This window comes from Pholcus phalangioides, unplaced genomic scaffold (assembly GCF_987345545.1).
Source record: "Pholcus phalangioides strain wild (caught in Gottingen) unplaced genomic scaffold, Ppha-v1.0 ptg000001l_1, whole genome shotgun sequence".
Classification (NCBI taxonomy): Eukaryota; Metazoa; Arthropoda; class Arachnida; order Araneae; family Pholcidae; genus Pholcus; species Pholcus phalangioides.
The window spans coordinates 21,375,785-21,394,823 of record NW_028301594.1 but is presented as its reverse complement, the minus strand read 5'-3'; the positions used below and the strand labels follow the sequence as shown (position 1 = coordinate 21,394,823).

Below are 19,039 nucleotides of genomic sequence, written 5' to 3'. Positions count from 1 at the left end.
TCTAATATTTGTTTCATGTGTTCCCTGCTACTTTCTGTTGTCAACACGCATAGACCATGACCAAAGTGCATATTGGTTAACTGTAGTGCATGTTTGCACTTGCTTTCAGTGCTATTAGAAAATTTCACAGCATGTCATAAACAAGCTATCATTATCTTCATTATATTTGTCTGTTAGTTTTTGAAATTTTAATGGTTTGCAAGTTCGGATATTTAAAAAGGGTCTAGCAAAGAATATTTTAACTCAGTTGCAATGTTTTGTGTACCTAAAATTATGTCATTCATGGCTGAAAATTTTAAAACTGGAAACATCAACGAAGTGAAGCAAAGGATGACAAAACTATTTTTAAAAATAAATGTAGCTTGCCTATATTTGTATTCCACATCTATCCCTTGAATTTTTCTTGAAAATGTATTGGAAGAGAAAATACCAATGCAGCTTCATAATTATATTGTTATGATTATGTATCAAATTCATTGTGGAATTAATAGTTGCCAGATATATATGTGAGATATATAAGGTGTTGCCTGAATTTCTTCTCTTTAATGAGTAGTTAGTGACTCGCTCATGGGGAAAGATTATCTGTGGGTGGTGCCAGCTGTCTGCAGTGAAATTTTTCAGCTTGAGCAAAATCATAATGCACCATTGGTGTACATCAGGGATTGACAAATCTGTAAAAATTTTAGGTGCCAGCCAGACTTCTTAGAAGCTGGGTATATTTTCTTCAGAGAAATTGGTCCAAAATTTTCTGTTCTGGAACCAATTTTTTAGTGGCCATGGCAACTTTGCACATGTGATTTCTCATACCCTGGTGTACATAGAATACTGCCATACCATTTATGGGGAAAAAACAAGTTCTTGTATTTAAGAAAGTTAGAATCAGTGTTGTCTGTGGGTCAGTAGAAAATTTTAATATTTGAAAAAAAATGTGCTGAAACTTAAGCAAGAAATGGAGGACTAAGAAATTTTAATGCTAATCTATATTTTTCGTCTAGCAAGAGTAGGTTTCTGCTCTCAATTTATTTTGTCTATTTTTTGAATTAGTGTAGTTGAAAAATAGATAAGAAACAAACATTACCCTTTGGCTGATCTAAATTTTTAGCTTTAAAGTCCAGTGCAGGCAGTGTAACATAAATTCTTTCAACATATTTCAAGGTTTGGATTATATTTTCTAACTTGATATATGAGGCTTTCTGTAAGCTGCTCATATTTATTTGAAATTTCGCAATAAATAAGAGTAACCCTTGCATTAGATGATAGCTTGTGGGTGGTCAGGAAATAAGGGAGCGACTTGATTTTTTTTTAAGGCAAAGAAAATTAAAAGCATGCTGAAATATAAAGGTTGTGTATACTCATTAATTTTTCTTTTAAAAATTATCCTAATCAGATTCCCTGATTTCATACATTTGTTTTCATGATAACAGAAATTTGTTCTGAGATTCAAATGATTAATGCATACAGTTGCCATTCACTTTTTATAAGTTTCCATGTCTACATTTTCTTTCACTTTTTCTTAAAATATATGGTGGACATCTTTTATATATTATCGCCTTTAACATTTGTGTATATTTTCTTCACTTTCCTTGTCGTTTAAAATAATACATCATACAACTGTGATATGTTCATCTCTTCAGCTTTGACCTAATCTATGTTATTATGGGACTGAAAATTGACTTGCATAGTAGAGCCACCATATTCACGATTTAAAAAATTTGTGTATTGTTGAAGCACATAACACACAAGTATTAATGCAAAATCTTGTCAAATCCTGCCTAAGTTGTCCTGTTGCGCAAATCAACATCGTCTGCTCCAGTTTGTTCAAACTTGGAAAATGAATTAACTATTTATATTGTGCAATACCACATTTTTTCCATCATTTGCTGAAAACATTAACATTTTTTTTCTGCACCTCTTTATGCTTTGGGTGCACAAAGACTGCATTTTGGGTTACATGTTATATTTTTCTCATTATATTTGTGGATGAGCTAAGTTATTTCTGTAAGAGCCAAATATAAATAGGAAAGAAAAACATTTGAAATCCATATACAGGTTGCCTCGCTGTAGGTTGTCCCTTTCTTTACGCAATAAATTAGTTATGCAAAATAATCACATAAAAGGATCCTGTGAGCATGATATTAAATTACATGATACACACACAAAAAATAGATCTATACTCTAAATATGCTGCATTATTAAATGCTGCTAACCAGCCCACTATTTCAAAAATAACAAAGCCATGCATTATTGTATGAATGTGGACAAATTAAAGCCCTTTGCTCTAAAATAAATTCCAGATTTTGCAACATTTTATTTTTATTATTGTAAGGAGTTTTTTTTATTTTTCTTTCACTTATTTATCCAGTGTCAAAAGTGAAAATTTGGAAGAAAAAAAAAATAGGAGTCTAGTTAGCGAGTGTAGGCAGAGTGCATGAATTATTAGAAGCATCGAAAACATTGAGTGTAGGTTTAGCATAGGTTTCTTATGTAGTTTCTTATTTTGTACCTTGAACAAAATATCGAGCACTTACTAATGTCATGAAAGTTCAAAAGAAGCGATGGATGTTTTCTGAAATACTGATTTCATTTTGTGTTGTCAGTTTTTGCCCGCAGAGGATATTAAACACCTACATGGTGTTCTGGTAAGTTGAAAAATTACTTTTATTGCATGGTTATGGTTATTACAGCAATATCCGATGTATTTATGGATACCTTTTAGCAAATTAGGACAGCTTTTAGGGAAAAAGTTTTAAAAAAAAGCTTACCCTTTTTAGATCTCTGAACTTCAAAAAAAAAAAGCAATTTTTTTATTTTATTTTTTTGAAATTTCCCTTGAAACTTATTTCTACATATTTTTGTTTACTGGTGTTTATTGCCAACTTCACTGCAATGGATTTATTTGCATGCTGCTTAAAGGGATGAAATAGTTATGCTGTAATTATTTTATATCTTATCTTCAGCTTCATGAAATGCACATAAGTATCTAATTTTAAATGGTTTACATTGCACAACAATTATTATTCAAGATGTTTTTCCATTCTATAATTAAAGAGGAAAAAAATTGCATGTGTCACATGTGTATGCATGAAGGTATCATACCCCATGTGTATGCATGTCTCACACATTTCTCTGCAGTATTTTACTACACACCTCCATTCTGTTTTGGCATGGTCTCATCTCTTGTTGATTGTATTCAGTGTATCGCCACACAACAGTAATCCTGAAATCAAAAATAATCTTTCTCTTTGAAAGTGTAGGAAAACCAACCATGTGCCCATTGATGTTGAAACTTATTTATAAACACTCTATACATTAACATTTCTTCTGTGATTTCATGTCTAGTAATTAAATATATATATATATATATATATATTGCCAGGTTTATTTATTATCTGTTGTGGTTATAGATTTCGATAAAGCTTTCATTAATCAATCCACTAGAATTAAACGTTTACCTTTTTTGTAATTACAGTAAGTTGTTCAGTAAGTACAATTTAACAGACTGGGAACACATGATTAAACTTTGATGTAGAGTCTTTGATATTCACTTCACTATTGTCCCGAATCCATTAATTGTTGTTCTTGTTCCCATCCTGTAACTGAAAAAAAAGTATCAGATTAGAGTAAATGCAGTATTTCAGCCGGTCTGAAGTACCTGCAAGTACAGTCAAGTCTGTATATGAGCTTTGTTTACACATTTATAGCATTCAAGTCTGGTTAAAATTTATTTCTAACCTTTCATTATATAGCATTCTTAAACCGTGAACCATTCACAACCCCGGATGCACTCAAAGCAATTTACTTCAGTTTCCAATTCACGTGGAGTAACTTCACACACATATATATATACCTTCATAGCTGCAATGCTCCTATCCTTGTTACAAATATATTTTAATCAAGAGATTGAATAACCCCTTAGGGGCTTTTTTTTTAAACACGAGTTCATATATTTTAAGCTAATTAAAAACTTCATATCAAAGATCTTAAGTGTTCAATATCATTAATTTATTTTTTTATATAATTAGAAAATTCAGTGTATATCGAATTAATACTTTAAATCTTTGGTTGTACAGTGCCACGCCACTGAATGTGATCACATCAGGACTTGGATTTTATGATAACAATAATCAAATTGATAACTATCTGAAAGAAACTCAGGAGCAAATATGATGACTGTACATCCCGTTTCATGTAAAAAATGAAAAGATTGGTTTTTCTTTATCCTGAACTGGTTGCAGAAGTTTCAATCACGTCACTGTATTTAACCAACTTTTTTTTTTCATCGTAGTGCTCTAAAATAAGTTTCCCCTTGAAGCTGAAGTCCCACATTATTTTTTCAATATGAATTATGATACCTTGTTAATGTACAGTAGGTTCCATTGATCCTTTGAGAAAATCCTTTCATTCAGGAACTGTGAATCTAATCAGCTGAATGAAACTGACAAAAAACAAGGGAGGGTCTATTTATATTTATATACATTTTTTTTTTACCTTACATTTACTTTTACTATAGAAAGGCCATGGTAAAAGTAGTGACCCCCTCCCCCCATACCTGGTTCATGATGGCTACTACAGCTGAGTCTGAACATTGTGAAATGAATACTGAAATTGTCACAAAACAATTGTCACAACAAAGGGGTTACACCTTCTGACCTCCTACATTGTCTTGTTACGTTGATAAAAATAACTTAGAGGAGAGAACTAGCAGAGGGAAAATAAATCTGGTTCAATCTTAGCTTTGAAATGCTTAAAAAAAATAATTAGACTTTAAATTTATAAATTAAAATCCTGACAGGTTTCACTGTATAAACAAAATTTTTCCTATGCTATGATATAGGCCTAGGTGTGTTCTGTACTTTGTAAAAGTGATACAATACCTGAATAATAACATTACCTGCGATTCTAATAAGTAGTTTTTCTACTGTATGTAGTTCCTTATTTAGAAGACGTGGCCTTGTGATCAGTTTGGTTCAAAATTAAATGTAGAGCGTTGTGAATTAACTTTTTGTTGAATACGTAAAACAAAAGAAGTTAGTTATGTATAGTATAAAAAAGTAATTGAAAATTTGAAAAATTAAAATCACAATGTTTAAGTTAATTTAAAGATTGATCTTTTGATTAAATATCATGGGAGGGGGTAAGGGCAAATCTTGAGCAACAAGCATGTGAATGTGTAAATTTTCTCTTGAGTTTCATTTTTTTCACATAAAATCCTAATCAGTTTGTGAAAATTTTCATGCAAGATCTTTGTTATAGTTGATCCCATCATGTGGAGCAAGGGAATGAAAACACACTTGTGAAAAAGTTAGCATGTGAGAAATCCACTGATTAGATACAGTGATTTCTCTATTAATAGAACTCTGTCACCTGAGGCACATGGCTAGGCTAAGGTGATAGGCACAGACTTATTTTTCCAGATATTTTCTTTGTTAACCGAGAATCTTGTTATTCCAGTTATCTCTAGAAGCATCCATGGTTAATCGAAGTTCTACTGTGTGCATGATCTTTTTCTTCTACATCTGTTGTCCTAAATGGGAAAATGAATCCACACTGGTTTGGTCTTGGAAATTATGAAATCTTTATTTTTTTAAGCTGTGCAAAAAAATAAAAATTTGAAAAAATTATGATTTATGTTACAGTGTTAGCCTACATTGTGATTTCTTTATGCTTTTGTAGGAATCCATTAGCACAGATGGAAGAAGAGAAAAAAGAGCATGAGCAGAAACTCATCAGAATGGAGCAGGAGATGAAGCGTATGTTTGAGCTCAAAGTTCGGGAAAAGATGCAAAAGCTCAAGGACTCCGAGACTGATGTAAGATTAATTTTGTTTTTAAAAAAAAATCATTACAAATTGACTATATTGGTACAGATCTTTAGTATAATCTACACTCAATATAGTGACCATGCAGTATTGCAACTGTTCCCTATAGCAACTGGTACGATAAATCCTAATTTTTTTCCTTTTCATCCCATGTTGTTTTTCATTCAGTATAACAACCCACAAAGGCAGTGCAATCTAATACTACGCCCTGCATTCAGCTCTATCCCGACTTCTTTTTTGCTAGGACATGAACAAAGTGTTTTTCGTTTGCTGAAATTTTGTTTGTCTGTGACTGTTTTTTTATTAATATTGTCAACGTATTCTTTTTCACCTTTTTTTCTTTTCTTTTTTGGCTACATCTATTTTTGCCCTTCCCTACTTGTTTGTCATAGCATGCACTAATTTCATGTTTTTGGAGAAGTAAGTCACAAAAGTTAATTAAAAACTAACTTAGTGTGATAATCAAATTCAAAACTATTTTTATTTCTCAACGTAGTCTCCACCAATACTTATGCTTTATCAGTGCCTTATTACCAGCTGCATAAAATTATTTTTCTCCAAGATCATTTTTTAGTGGACTAAACAGATAAAAATCACTTACGGTTAAGTCAGGGCTGTAAGGTGGATGTAGTAGAAGTTGTTGCCAACCACAATTTTTGAATTGTCTCCGGTGTTAGGTGAGCTGTATATTGATTTGCCAGAATTGATTTCTCCACCTGCTGCACTGTTGGTTCTGTCTCAATCAAAATGGGACGTTTGCTTTGGTCATTGTCACAAATGTTTGAGTGGCCTTAAGAAAATTTCTTGGCCCCTTGTGCACTGCTTTACGTGATAAACACTTCTCTTTCCATAAACAGGAAACATTTCTTTGTGAATATTTTTTTGCATCAAGTTCTTTTGCCCACAAAAATTGGACAACAGCACTCTTCTCATCTATCGTACAATCATTGAACATCACCAATTTGAAACTGAATTATGCATGCGTGTGAATGATACAAGTTGATATGAAATGAATATTGTGACAATTTCAGCCTTATTATTTTTCATATTTGCCATTATTTTAATTTCGATTTCAACTTACTTCCAATGAATATATATAAAAGAAATCTTTGTATGTGATGCTATCTATATCTATCGCCCTACAGATGCAGAGAAGGCATGAACAAATGAAAAAGAATTTAGAAGCGCAAAGGTTAGAGCTGGAAGAAAAATGGAAAGAGTTTGAGAAAGAAAAGGCAAATTTCGAAGCAAAGGATGTGGATTTTCAAAGAATGTCAGTTGATTTTAATTCTAAAGAGTAAGTAATGACAGCACTTCCGGGCAAAAATAAACTGCCATGACTCAAATCACAAACTTTCTCTTTTCAATGTTTTCTCAATAAGATTAGAGGAAAAATGTCATTGCCTCCTCTTTGAATGGTTCTTTAAAATTCTTAGTGTTCATTAGCCATTTTAATTTGAGTTATGTTAGTCTTCTTGCTTGGGTGTGTTGATCATTTTTGCATGTGTGTGTGTGTGTGTATGCTCATGTTATGATTTATCACTATTCCTTGCACAGTAGTAATCCTATAGATATTAAGTATCACTTTTAAGTTCAGCCTTTTAAACTGAATTCCTTGTATTTGCAGCCATAAATTAAGAAAATTGCAATCAGTATAAGGTTTTTGTCTTTGATGTGTAACCATGGGTGGTGTCGCAGGGAGTTTTTCCTTAATAGGGTTGTGAAAAATAGAATAGCTTACCTCTGGGGGTCATAACTTCAAACACAATTGACACGTTTAAAAAGAAGTATGATAAACATATTGGGATAAATTGAAAATTCATCCACACTAAGATGAGATAACCACAATCAATTTTTTATGGGCAGTATATTTATATTTTATCACAATTATTGATTTTTTATTCTTCAGAGATGCCAATGATGCGCTATAGCGCATCAAATACCCGGAATTTTGGAAAAGGATGTATTTCGAAAAATTTGGTTCATGCGTCCTTTCATAGTTCCAAGAAGAAAAACCTCCCCAACTTTTTCCCTTCTTTTTACTGTCTATCGTGATCAGGCGACCTTGAAAAAGTTGCTTTACAACTTTGTATACTGTACTGATATATACATAGGTTGTTAAAGAATAAGATGAATACCTAGTTGCTTCCCTGAATGGGGAACCATGTACAGAAGTTTCAAACTTCGGAGTTTTACCCCCCCCCCCCTTCCACACCCTTACACAAGTGACTAATCTCACAGACGGCTACTACCCTTGCGCATGCATAATATGAGATGAGGCAATTTCTTCCAGTTAGTGTGTGTCTCCGGCTGTTACATTTGGCAACTTATCGCCGAACACCAGGTTTCATTAAAGATTTTTTTTTTATTTTGTCATGACTGCTCACGCAATAATATTACATTGATATATAATTTAATAGTAATATAATATAACATAATTATATGTATTATAATACTGCAATGCAAAAAAAAGTTTCAGACTACTTTATTAATAAATATACCTGTAGGCCAAACTCCATTTGGCACAGGCCTGCAAGAGCCTCTGCCCCCTGCCCCCTTCACTTCTTGGGCCAACAAATGGGGGGCCCTGCACCTGAACATGGACCAGCACCTGCACAACTGGAAACATGGCAAAACAGATAAGTTCTAACAGGATGTTCAAAAAAAAATCTATAATGTGGTTTGAGAGGTAATCGAACCCACAGCCTTTGTTATGCTAAGATGATTGGTTAAAGGTTAGAGCATGTCCCATGCTCTAACCTTTAACCAATTGAGGATGTTGGTTTCAAGAAAAAATTAGGGATATCTATTATAAACTTCACCAGGAAATATGTTGGTGCCAACTAACAGCTGCCAGAAAGAGGCGCGCCAAACAGATCAAAAGCTTCTCCGAAACAATCCTTTTAATGTGCATGTGCGAGGATATTATCTAAAAGTAGCCGTCTGTGAGACTAGACACTTCTGAAATTACTGTACTTTCGCAGCTATCTTCTAGCACTCAAAGACAGCGTCTATACTGCGTAAATTTGCCTTGTTCTTACCTGATTGCAAAAAAAATCTACCTTGAATATCCACAGTTTTGTTATCCAGCTGCTATGCTGTAGTCATCGTTTCGCATTGTAAAATTCACGGTGCGTATACAGACAATGTCTTGTGGAGGGGCACAAGGATCTAATTTTTCACAGGAAAGTTTGGGTCACTAACATTCAAAAACAATTTTTATTAACAAATACTATAAGAATGTATTTTTTTCCAATATTTTAATTTTCTACAAAAATATTTCTAACTCTTGATTTTCTTGGGGGAGCATGGATCCTTCGCAAGGATCCATGTTTACTTGCTTTGCAAGGATTTATATGACTAGGAAATCAGAAGATATTGAAACAACTGAGATTTTTTTTTAACGAAATGGAAAATCAATTGGAAGGATTGATCTATCAGTAAATATATAAATGTGTGCCTCTAACTTTTAACTACAGTGGATCCTGCTTATAACATTTTTCAAAAAGCATTGTAAGCATGAAAACACTTCAAATGGGAAATCTTAATAAGAATTACTTAGAGTTGGGACTGTGAAAATAAGTCATACTAAAACGTTCTAATTGGGAACATTATAAGTGGGATCAACTGTATATCTGTTTTAGATTTATTACATTTGTTAAATTCCATATGTTAAATTCTCAGTTTGATGGAACATGTTTTTAGAAATGAATTATCTTCACTTGATTCACAAAGATATATCTCCTCCTACCCAGAACATGGCCCGCTGCTCTGTCTCAACGAAGAGATATAAGTAGGTGACCAAATACCTGAGCCATGCTGGAGAAAAAATTATAGATACAAATGAATTATATGGGGGCATACCTTTTTCCTAAGATTTTTTTTGAGAGGGACCCAGATTTTTCAAATAACCTGGGACCCAGGCAAATTAGAGTACAGTGGCATCTCTGCTCTTATTGGGTTGCTGTATTTTTGATATAGTTTAGATATATATTTGACATCCATATTTTTTTTGGGCATCTTTTTTTCAGCCACCTCTTTGGGCATTTTATCTGTTGTGGCCTTTGTATTTGTATAGCAAAAGCTGTTCATATGCGAACCTTACCCAAATCAAAACAGCACATTCTTATGATGATGATGTAATTCCTGAAAGTATTTCTGGGAAAATTTCAGATTTCTATATAAAATTTGTATCAAGCAGATGGGAGGAATTTGTTTCTTCATTTGCACTTCACTTTTGTAATCACTGCATCATGCAAAACAATTTTCTGAGTAAAATGAAATCTATATCTTACAAATTATTTTCCATTCTGGACTGGTTCCAGTTTTATAATGGGACGCACACAAAAATATATGCAGTGACTTATTTCCATCGTTTTCCAAAAATCACCGTAACTGCTATAAACCAGTGAGTAACTACTCTTCATTTGAATTGCTATATTTAATGTGCTAATTGTTAAACTTCAATAAAGAATGTTCTCCTGAATACCAATAATAGAATTAACACTTTTGTCAAAAGTTACAAAAATTTTCAATGCTTAAAATTAAAAAAAAAAAATTGGGAAATTGCATTTTTTTTTTTTAAATAGTGACAATTATTGAGAAGACACCAACGAATAAGGCAAATACACAAAAAATAATAAAAGTCCTAATGCCATTTGCGGAATAGACCTATTCGTTGCTATTCCGCAAATGTCCAATCAGGACGCTGCATTAGTATCTCGCGCAGGCTCACAGCTTCATTCTGACCACGACGTTTGAAGTGAACGGACGTACTTCTTCCGCTGAGCAACCGAGCATGAAGATTTGGTATTCAACCCAAGTGGGAAACTCGGTCAGCGAGACTAGTGGTTAAATTTTTCCTCTGAAGACGGTACCCATTGGTGTTGAAATGCATTAGGACTTTTATTATTTTTTTTGTGTATTTGCCTTATTCGTTGGTGTCTTCTCAATATTCTTGGGCAAAGTGGATCAACTCTTCTAGTGACAATTAGATCAACAACCAATAACAGTGTTGATCGCATGTGAAAGAAAAGATTCTACATCTCTGTAACACTTGAATGTTGCTTTTTTTTTTCTGCCTCTATAAACTCCATTTCTGTGTTCAAATTCAGTACATGTTTCTTGCAGATGATGACCATCTATGTGAAACCCAAACCACAGTATTGTTAAAATGTGAACAGTAATTCAGTCTTCCTTTCCTATTATACTCCCAAGCTAATTTAAATGCAAATTAAAAAAAAAGTTTCCAATAGGTAGGAGCGTTTCCTAAGAAAAGCCACCATATCAATCATAAATGAAATGCTTAACAGGTTTTTACTAAATTTTGAATAGTAAATTCACTTTCACTTGAACACAACCTCCTTACTTCCAAAACTAGTTTAGATAGATAATAAGAATTCATCATTTCTCCAAGAAGTCAAGAGTTTCCTAACAAAAGGGGTATCGGGATGACCAAATTTTCTCCCATACAAAGGACAAAAACTTGCAATTGGTCAAAAATTCTTGCAGGTTTTTCCATCTGCAAATAAACTAAATATGCCTTCCGTTTCTGCGTTTGGCAGTTTCCGTCTTAAAGAGGTTTCCTCCATGATTGAAAAAGCATTAATTATTCACAAGACTATTTTCCTGTTCCATTCATGACGGGTTACCATCTCACACAATGTCTGTCCTAGATAGATTTCACTATTATATATACATAGCTAGAATCTTGAGGGACAATTTCCCACGTGAAGATAACTTACTGGTTTTTTTTAAAGCAAATGACTAGCGACTGCAAACTTTGTTTAAAATACAATTTTTTTTTTTTTTTTTGGGTGCTATTTAACAAAATGCATATTTTGATAAAGTATCATTTTAAGACTTCTTTCTAATTTTATGGCTGGAAATGCTTTGATAATATTCCTTAACGTAACTTGTGCAACACACAACATTCCATTCATGTATATATTTTCATTGTGGGAAATGTGTTGTAGCATTTTAATTGTTGTTAGTCTGAAACTTTTAATGAACATGCTTTTCTTCATTTTGATCCTGAAATCTTTGCAATATCTAAGTGTTTGCATGTGCATGAATTGATTTATAAATTTGTTAAAGTCTGGAAAAAATTTTTTAATTTTTTTTTACAATCAGGTGGAAACTTAGCATTAAGATAGGTCGCATATTCTACTTAATTTTGGACAAGTTTAAGCTTTATTGTTGTAATGGTTTCAGTGAAAGCATAGGTTGCTTCTAATATATATATATATATATTTTTTTTTTAACTGTTTTTGCAAATCTTCGATTCCAGGGCGATAGTTAAGTTGCTTTTTTTTTTTTTTTGAGAATTCACAGAGAGAAGATAGCATCATAATGTTAAATGAGTTCTTGGTCATGATGAGGAAACTGAGTTTCAATCTAATTGTATTAATTTAATGTTCCTCATTAATCTTCTCATGGGAATCAGTTTTCGATCCACATTATGAATTCCTTGAAGTATGCTGAAATAACTAAAAGGATCATTTATGTATTTTACATTTGCTTTCCGGTTGCATCCATAATGAGAATCTTGTACATAAAGATATTTTTCACTCTTTGCATGGAAGAAATTCCTATTTTAGATGGGTTTTTTACAACTACCTCCCAGTAAACCAGTTTTGCTGTTCTTTCCCAATTTTTCTCAGATTTTTCAATTTAGATATCTCAACTAATATTGCACATAGAAAAATTGATTTTTTTAGGGGTGTCCGTATAAGAAGTTAATTTTCATTTTATTTTAATAACTATGTATAACCCCTTGTTAATATGAATGCCGTATCTGAGGTCTGCACGTTTTTTGAATACTTTTTCTAAGTGGAAGTATGCCTTTTAGATCAACAGTTTGCCAGTAATTTGTGGTATGAAGAATTAACTATGCACCCTGTATATTGAGATAAATGGGCCTCTGTCTGAGAAATGGTGCCACTCAGACTTTAGTTCCCTTGACTTTATTACTCATGACAAAACCTTCCCTCTGATGCCACTTTTGTAAAGTCTGCAACTGACACCACCTTGTACACTTCCCTAGCAAGGGCCATTCAAGTAGTACATCAGTGCATTGGGGGGGGGGGTGGTTCGGATTTGCTGACTTGAAATGATGGGGAGGGGGGAGGAAGAGGTTTAAATTATGACTACGTCATCAACTACCCTTTATGAAATATTCTTAACATCTTTCATTTGTGTATTTACCATCTCCCTCCTGAAAATCTTGACCACGTGTGTAGTGGACTCACCTTGCACTATAGTCAAGATCAGACACATTTGCAATGATTCCATGAAATTGCATTGATAGCTATATAGGAAGGAATTGCCCCAAATTACTCAAATGGTTGTTTTTTATCAACCATCTGAACATTGACTGCTACTACACCACTCATGCACCTCATTCACTTTCCTCTGCTGAATTTCTAAAGAATTGGTACATGTTGTGGATCTAACATGAAGTTTGTTTCTGTGCTCTAATGCTTGTTATATGTAGTGCTGCCATCAGTTTTTTCTAACTATGAGTGAAGTGTAATGATTGACTCTTCTATCGTTGTGGACCTGTTGCTCCTTGTGGTGAGACTTTTTATCTTGAAATTGACTGATTGATATATCTGGAATTTAGAGAAACCATGATAATGAGAGTTTGATGCTGTGTGATTTGCACTAACTAGTAACGGCAATCTATACCACTCCATTGGTTAATGCTCAAAAACAAGTTAAAAATATAGTGTGTGTTCACTGTTATGTTTGTTATCATATAAAAAATGATCCCCCATGCATTCAAAGTCCATTTCAGTGTATCAGACAATGGTGATTGGACTCACTATGTATATTCTTGAAGGGCAATCCCGATCAAGAAAGTATGTTGGATTGACATTTGGAGGAGACACAAAAGTCTTGGGGGTGGGAATAAATTTCTTGAAGAAAAATTTGGAGTTTAGCCTTCAAATAGCATTGAAAACAACATAAATTGACTGATTGACAACATATAAAGGTATTTTCTTTCAGTATTTTATTTATTTTAATTTTTTTGTACCAAAAAATAAATTTTTGATTGTCTTGGGGGAAGGAGACGCGAGCCACCCCCTCCTGCATACACTTCTGATCCCAATATGTGGTAAAAGTGGGGAGCGGAGAGCTGACAAAATTTTTCTGACACTGGGTGAAAAATGCCTAAAAATCTGCTGACCTAATGGCCTCTAAGCAGGAACTATAATGCAGCTCTCAACATTTTGATTTACAATTTCATTTTGTTCAACTTTGGAAAGTGTGGTTGTGTGTGTGTGGTTTTTCCTGAGGTTTTGTGCAATCTTATGTTTTTATATGTTCTTTGGACTTTTTTTTTCATTAGTGTATATTTTTCTTGTAGTCAAAACGATACCAAAGAGAAGAAAAAGGAAAAGAAGAAAGGATTGTTTTAACAGCGCCCAAGAGGATGCATATCTTTGTGGTGTCTGTGCTTATTTTCCTCCTTTCCGCCCCTCCCTCCTTGTAAATTGAATTTGATTTCAGCGTGAGTGTTTGTTCAAGTCTTTGTCTCAGCAGATACCCCTCCCCAGCTCTGCAATTTGGGGGTGGGGAAAAAATATAAAGTGCAAAAAATATAAAAACTGTGGAGTTCTGCTTTGGACACATGGTTATCATTATTGATTATTCGACTAATTGTGTGAATTTTTCCCTTCCAAATTGACAGATTTTGCATATTTGTGTGTGTGTTTGTGTATCATATTAAAAAAAAAAGCCACACAATTTCTTTTTTAAGTGTCGTAAGTCAGGAATATTTAGTCTGAATCCTTGATGATTAATATAGTATTTAATGTGTCAGTGACTTAATATCAAAGACTGTGGCTATTATTATGTACTGTAAAGTGCTTGTGAAATTCAGTGTTGTGCTAGTGAATATGCAAAACTGATCTTCATAGTTTTTTTTATATTTTCGTTTTGTATCATTTGATTTATCATGACTGATTCAGTGTGTATAAATTTTTTTCTTCTTTTTCTTGGTTGTTTTGTGAATATATTAAGTTTTTCGAAGCAAATTTTCTAGCGATCGTTTTTTTTTCTTCTTTTTTTTAGTGTATATACAAGGTTTTTTCTCGTCTTTTTTTCCCAATGAATTCATCCTGAGTTAGATTCCTGTATTTTTAAATCTGATTATTGAAGTACATATTAATGGATGCTCAGTTCTTTAGCATAAAAAATGATTTAGCTAACATCAGAAAAGTTCCAACTGCTATTTTATGCTCTCTGAAATCACGGAAGACCATTTACCTGCGCGTATATTAATTATATTTAATTGGAAATATGTTCAGGGGGGAAAGGTTGTTTTAATCTGCCTTTCTTCTCTTTGGTCCCTATATGTGATGGTTTTTTTCAGTGCAATGTTTTTTCCGTTTTCAGTTGATATTTTTGATGAATTTTTTCCAATTTAGGTGAGTATTGGAGAGAAAAAAATTATTGATGTCTTAGAGAGTAATGTGTTATTGCTGATTTTTTTTTAATAGGAGTTCTACTTATATTAACATAATTATGATTATTCTGGCATTCAGATCCGTTGTTTTTCATTCAACATTTTTTTGTGTTTTTGAATGGGAATTCCAAAACATAATTTTTTTAATGAAGAAAACAGAAGTCACTGTACACATTTTATTTATGGAAACAAATGTGCAGTCAAACCTTTCTATCTCTCGAAACTGACGGGACAGAAAACAAAAATTGAGATAGGGAGTTTTCAAAGAATACAGTTTTTGTGTAAGAAAGGAAGAACACATGTTGAAAATGACAAAACCTTGGATTGACAAATACTAAAATACATATTAATTGAAGTTTTTGTCAAGTTACACAATTAATGTTGTTCAATTACGCTATATGCTATGCAAATGCACTAAAAATATGTTTGCTTTTTTTTTTTTTTTTGTTCAATTCAATTTTTATTTAAAATAATCCATTCAAATGCTTAGATCGATGCATAATTTTGCTCTTTGAGCCTTCATGGCATCATCTGTGGGGGGCAAGAGTTACAAATAATAGGATTTTGGACCCTTATTTTCTCAGCATGTTTACTGTAATTTTTTTTGTAATTCTTCTGTATCATCTACAGTATTTTCATCACTTGAGTCTGCCAGCAATAATTTTGGTATTGGTCAAGGTGCTCCATTTCCACAAAATCAGAAAATTAAATTTTGAGATTCAAATGTTTTTAGAAATTTTTATGCCCCCAATGTTCTGAAATTTCATCTTCAGCGTTCCGAGAATTGTTTTGAATTTGTGTGAGCCACCAAATCTGATCCATCACAATTATCGGCCTCTGTCTGTCACCTAACCTTTTTTTTATGTTAACCCCAATCTGCTTATGAGTATCGTACTATTTTTATGTAAGAACTCAATGATTGCACTCTTATGTTATTGTGTGTAAGCAGATACAGGCTCTTTGAATGTAAGTGGGCAGGTGATAGTCCACCACGACTTCTTGCCTATGGTTCTATTATTCCCCCTCCCCGGTTAATCATACTATATGTTTATGATTGACAAGATCCATCATTGCAATGGCATGTAGTACTTATCAATAAAAGAGTTTCCGAAAATTCTTCAAAACTGGTCAAAATGATTCAATACTGTAAATGCAGAATTTTTTTCTTTGAGGTATAGAGTTTTGTGTGAGAAAGAGAGGTTTTTGAGAGACTGTACATAAATATAAATTAGAAATATCAACTGATTGTTTCAGTAAATTTTACTCACTTTGTCAATTTTGTGAAAAATGTTGAGTCAATATTTTTTTCAATTAAACGAAACTGTTGTAATGTGTTTCAATGAGTGTCCCGGAAACAGTAGTGATGAGTTCACCTAAGCTTGCAAAACCTTTAGCTTTAAAATAGAAATAAATAATGTATTCCTAGCTAAGATTCAAGCTAAATATACACTGAAGATTTTATTGCTTTGACCAATCTAATGCCTCCAAGTATTTATTGATTGTAAAATATGTTAATTTTTATTGAGATATATACTTCAGGTGACCTAGACCTTCTCTTTCCAACCGCACTTGGAATTTGAGCGGAGACATATAATTATCTATCCTGCGTTTTTCTGCTGTGACCAGTTTTTCCCTCGAAAATTCTATGACCAGCGTCTTTTTTTACATAACATGTCACATATTCTAAGACAGTGGCTTGATTAATTTTTCTCTTGTGGAAGCCTCTGTCTCAAGAAATTTATTCTTGGAACGAGTCAGACCTTGTCAATAGCTGATATGAATTTGACTGAATTACATTAATAAATATATGGTGGGGGAGGATGCAGTGAATTCTTGTGGCTCTATCACATGGTATTGTCAGCATTCAAGAAATGTGTATGACTGTTAAATTGTGATTTTTTCTATCTTGAACTTCATAATCATCAGTCTTGCGTATGTGCCTATAACAGCGGTACCTTGATCAAATGCGGAAGAAATTGGTCTGTTTGATGTAGCCCTAGATCTTTTTCTTATTGCATCTGCATTGTCTGTATATTTGTAGGATCTATGGAAGTTTAAGGTTCTACCAAGGGGAGAACGCGTGACTAAAAAAGCTGGATATGAGATGGTTTATTTGCCTGATTTATAGTGAACTGAAATCGTTGCCGTTAATATCTGTTCCATTATATTGTCCAGTAAATTAAATTTTTTTTTATGGAGAACTTCTCAAGTTGTTTCCTGTAGTTCACTCATGAATCTATTTCTTGATACAATTTAAAATAAAAAAAATAAAAAAAAACAATTTGATCTGCATTAAAACTGTTGAAAGGTTAGTATATTTTTTCCTGGAATCATATGCATTTATATTACATAATTTATTGTTTGTGCCATAAGTATGCATATCGTTCTATTTTTAAAAAATGTTTTCTCTCCGAATATTGTTAATGAATTTTATAATTAGCGATTGCACAATTTTTTTTAAGTGTAAATATGTGTTAATTGTGTGGCTGAATATTGCATTCATCGTTTCCTAAATTTATGAAGACTTAAAGTTCATGTTTGTAATAACAACCAATTGACTGAGACTTGATTGACTGAAATAACAGTATCGACACCAATAAGAAGCTGCTAAAACAGCTCCTCTTCATAGTATTAGTCCTCCCATTCACTTTTTTTTTTTTTGTCTTGACTCAAATTAATTTTTTTTTCAATGATTCGTGCATTTCGAGTAGAATGAAATGTCTATAGTATTCTAGATCTTGGTACTTTGTATAGTTTTCAAATAATAACATTTTTGAAAGTATTTGTACATTTTTTGTACTTTTCTCATGGTAACCACATTTCAGGCAATATACGCTCTAGTCTGTAAAAAAAAAATGTAGAAATTTCTAAAATTGTATGATTCCTATTTCTTCTTCGCCTTATTGGTTATCCCGAATAATATCTGAGCAGTTTTTGTAATAATTTTCCCTGGAGTATGACTAATATTCAGACTGAATTATATATTGTGTGGAAATGATTTTTTTTTTTAAATATGTACTTAGCTAAAATGTAACGCTTTATAAGTAAGTTCCCAGATGCTTGGAAAAAGAAAAGAAAAAAAAATGTGGCTTCAGTGTAATCAAATAGAGGCGGCTTTTTCGGTAATTTAATCATTTTTTTTTAAATATTTCAGCATGTTTTTTTAAATGCACTTTAAAAATAAAACGCGCTTTTCAATGTGACCAAAATGATGTAATCTTTTTACCAGGAAAAGAAAAAAAAAACCTTGAATAATAAAAAAAGAAATTCTCAGCACCCCTGGTTTCCTGGTTTTTCTTGTATGGGAACATTTTAACTGCTGTACACCTAGGACAAGGTTGTTTAACCTTTAGGAGAGCGCAGGCCACTTGAACTTAAATGATCTGGAACTGTGCGCCGTAGGTTACTTAAATGATCTGGAAATATGCTGTGGGTCGTTTAAATGCTCTAGAACGGTGCTGCTGTGATTTCTAAATGTGTCGCTGGCAGTAGCGTCGGAGCCGAGGGTGTTCTAGCACCAGTGGAAATTTGTAGCGCATGTTAAAGCACTCCCAGAATTGGTTCAGAAATCAATTTCCTACGTGAAATTCAACAAGAACCCACAGGTTCGAAACACTTTCGACACCCCTGGCCACTTAAATGCTTCGGATCTGTGCTTCGGGCCGCCAAAGTGATCTGGAAATGAGCTGCGGGCCGCTTGAATGATCTGTGAAAATGTACCGTTTAAAGTTCATTTGTAGAAAATTAGG

At 33.0% G+C, this 19,039-nt stretch overlaps 1 protein-coding gene across 8 annotated transcripts in view; it reads left to right on the top strand.

Moving 5' to 3' along the window:
• pnut (septin 7-like protein pnut) overlaps positions 1–18,566 on the top strand; it is a 55,775-nt gene extending 37,209 nt beyond the window's left edge. For 2 of the 8 annotated variants that reach the window (XM_089232036.1, XM_089232035.1), the window contains 4 exons: positions 2,598–2,639; positions 5,674–5,809; positions 6,964–7,115; positions 14,190–18,566. In XM_089232036.1, coding sequence (XP_089088162.1) covers positions 2,598–2,639; positions 5,674–5,809; positions 6,964–7,115; positions 14,190–14,241 — 382 coding nt within the window. In that variant the 3' untranslated portion in view covers positions 14,242–18,566. Of the gene's footprint in view, positions 1–2,597; positions 2,640–5,673; positions 5,810–6,963; positions 7,120–14,189 lie in introns of those variants that run through there. The other 6 variants (XM_089232042.1, XM_089232039.1, XM_089232041.1 and 3 more) reach the window with 4 other exon arrangements.
• The last annotated feature ends 473 nt before the right edge of the window (positions 18,567–19,039 follow it).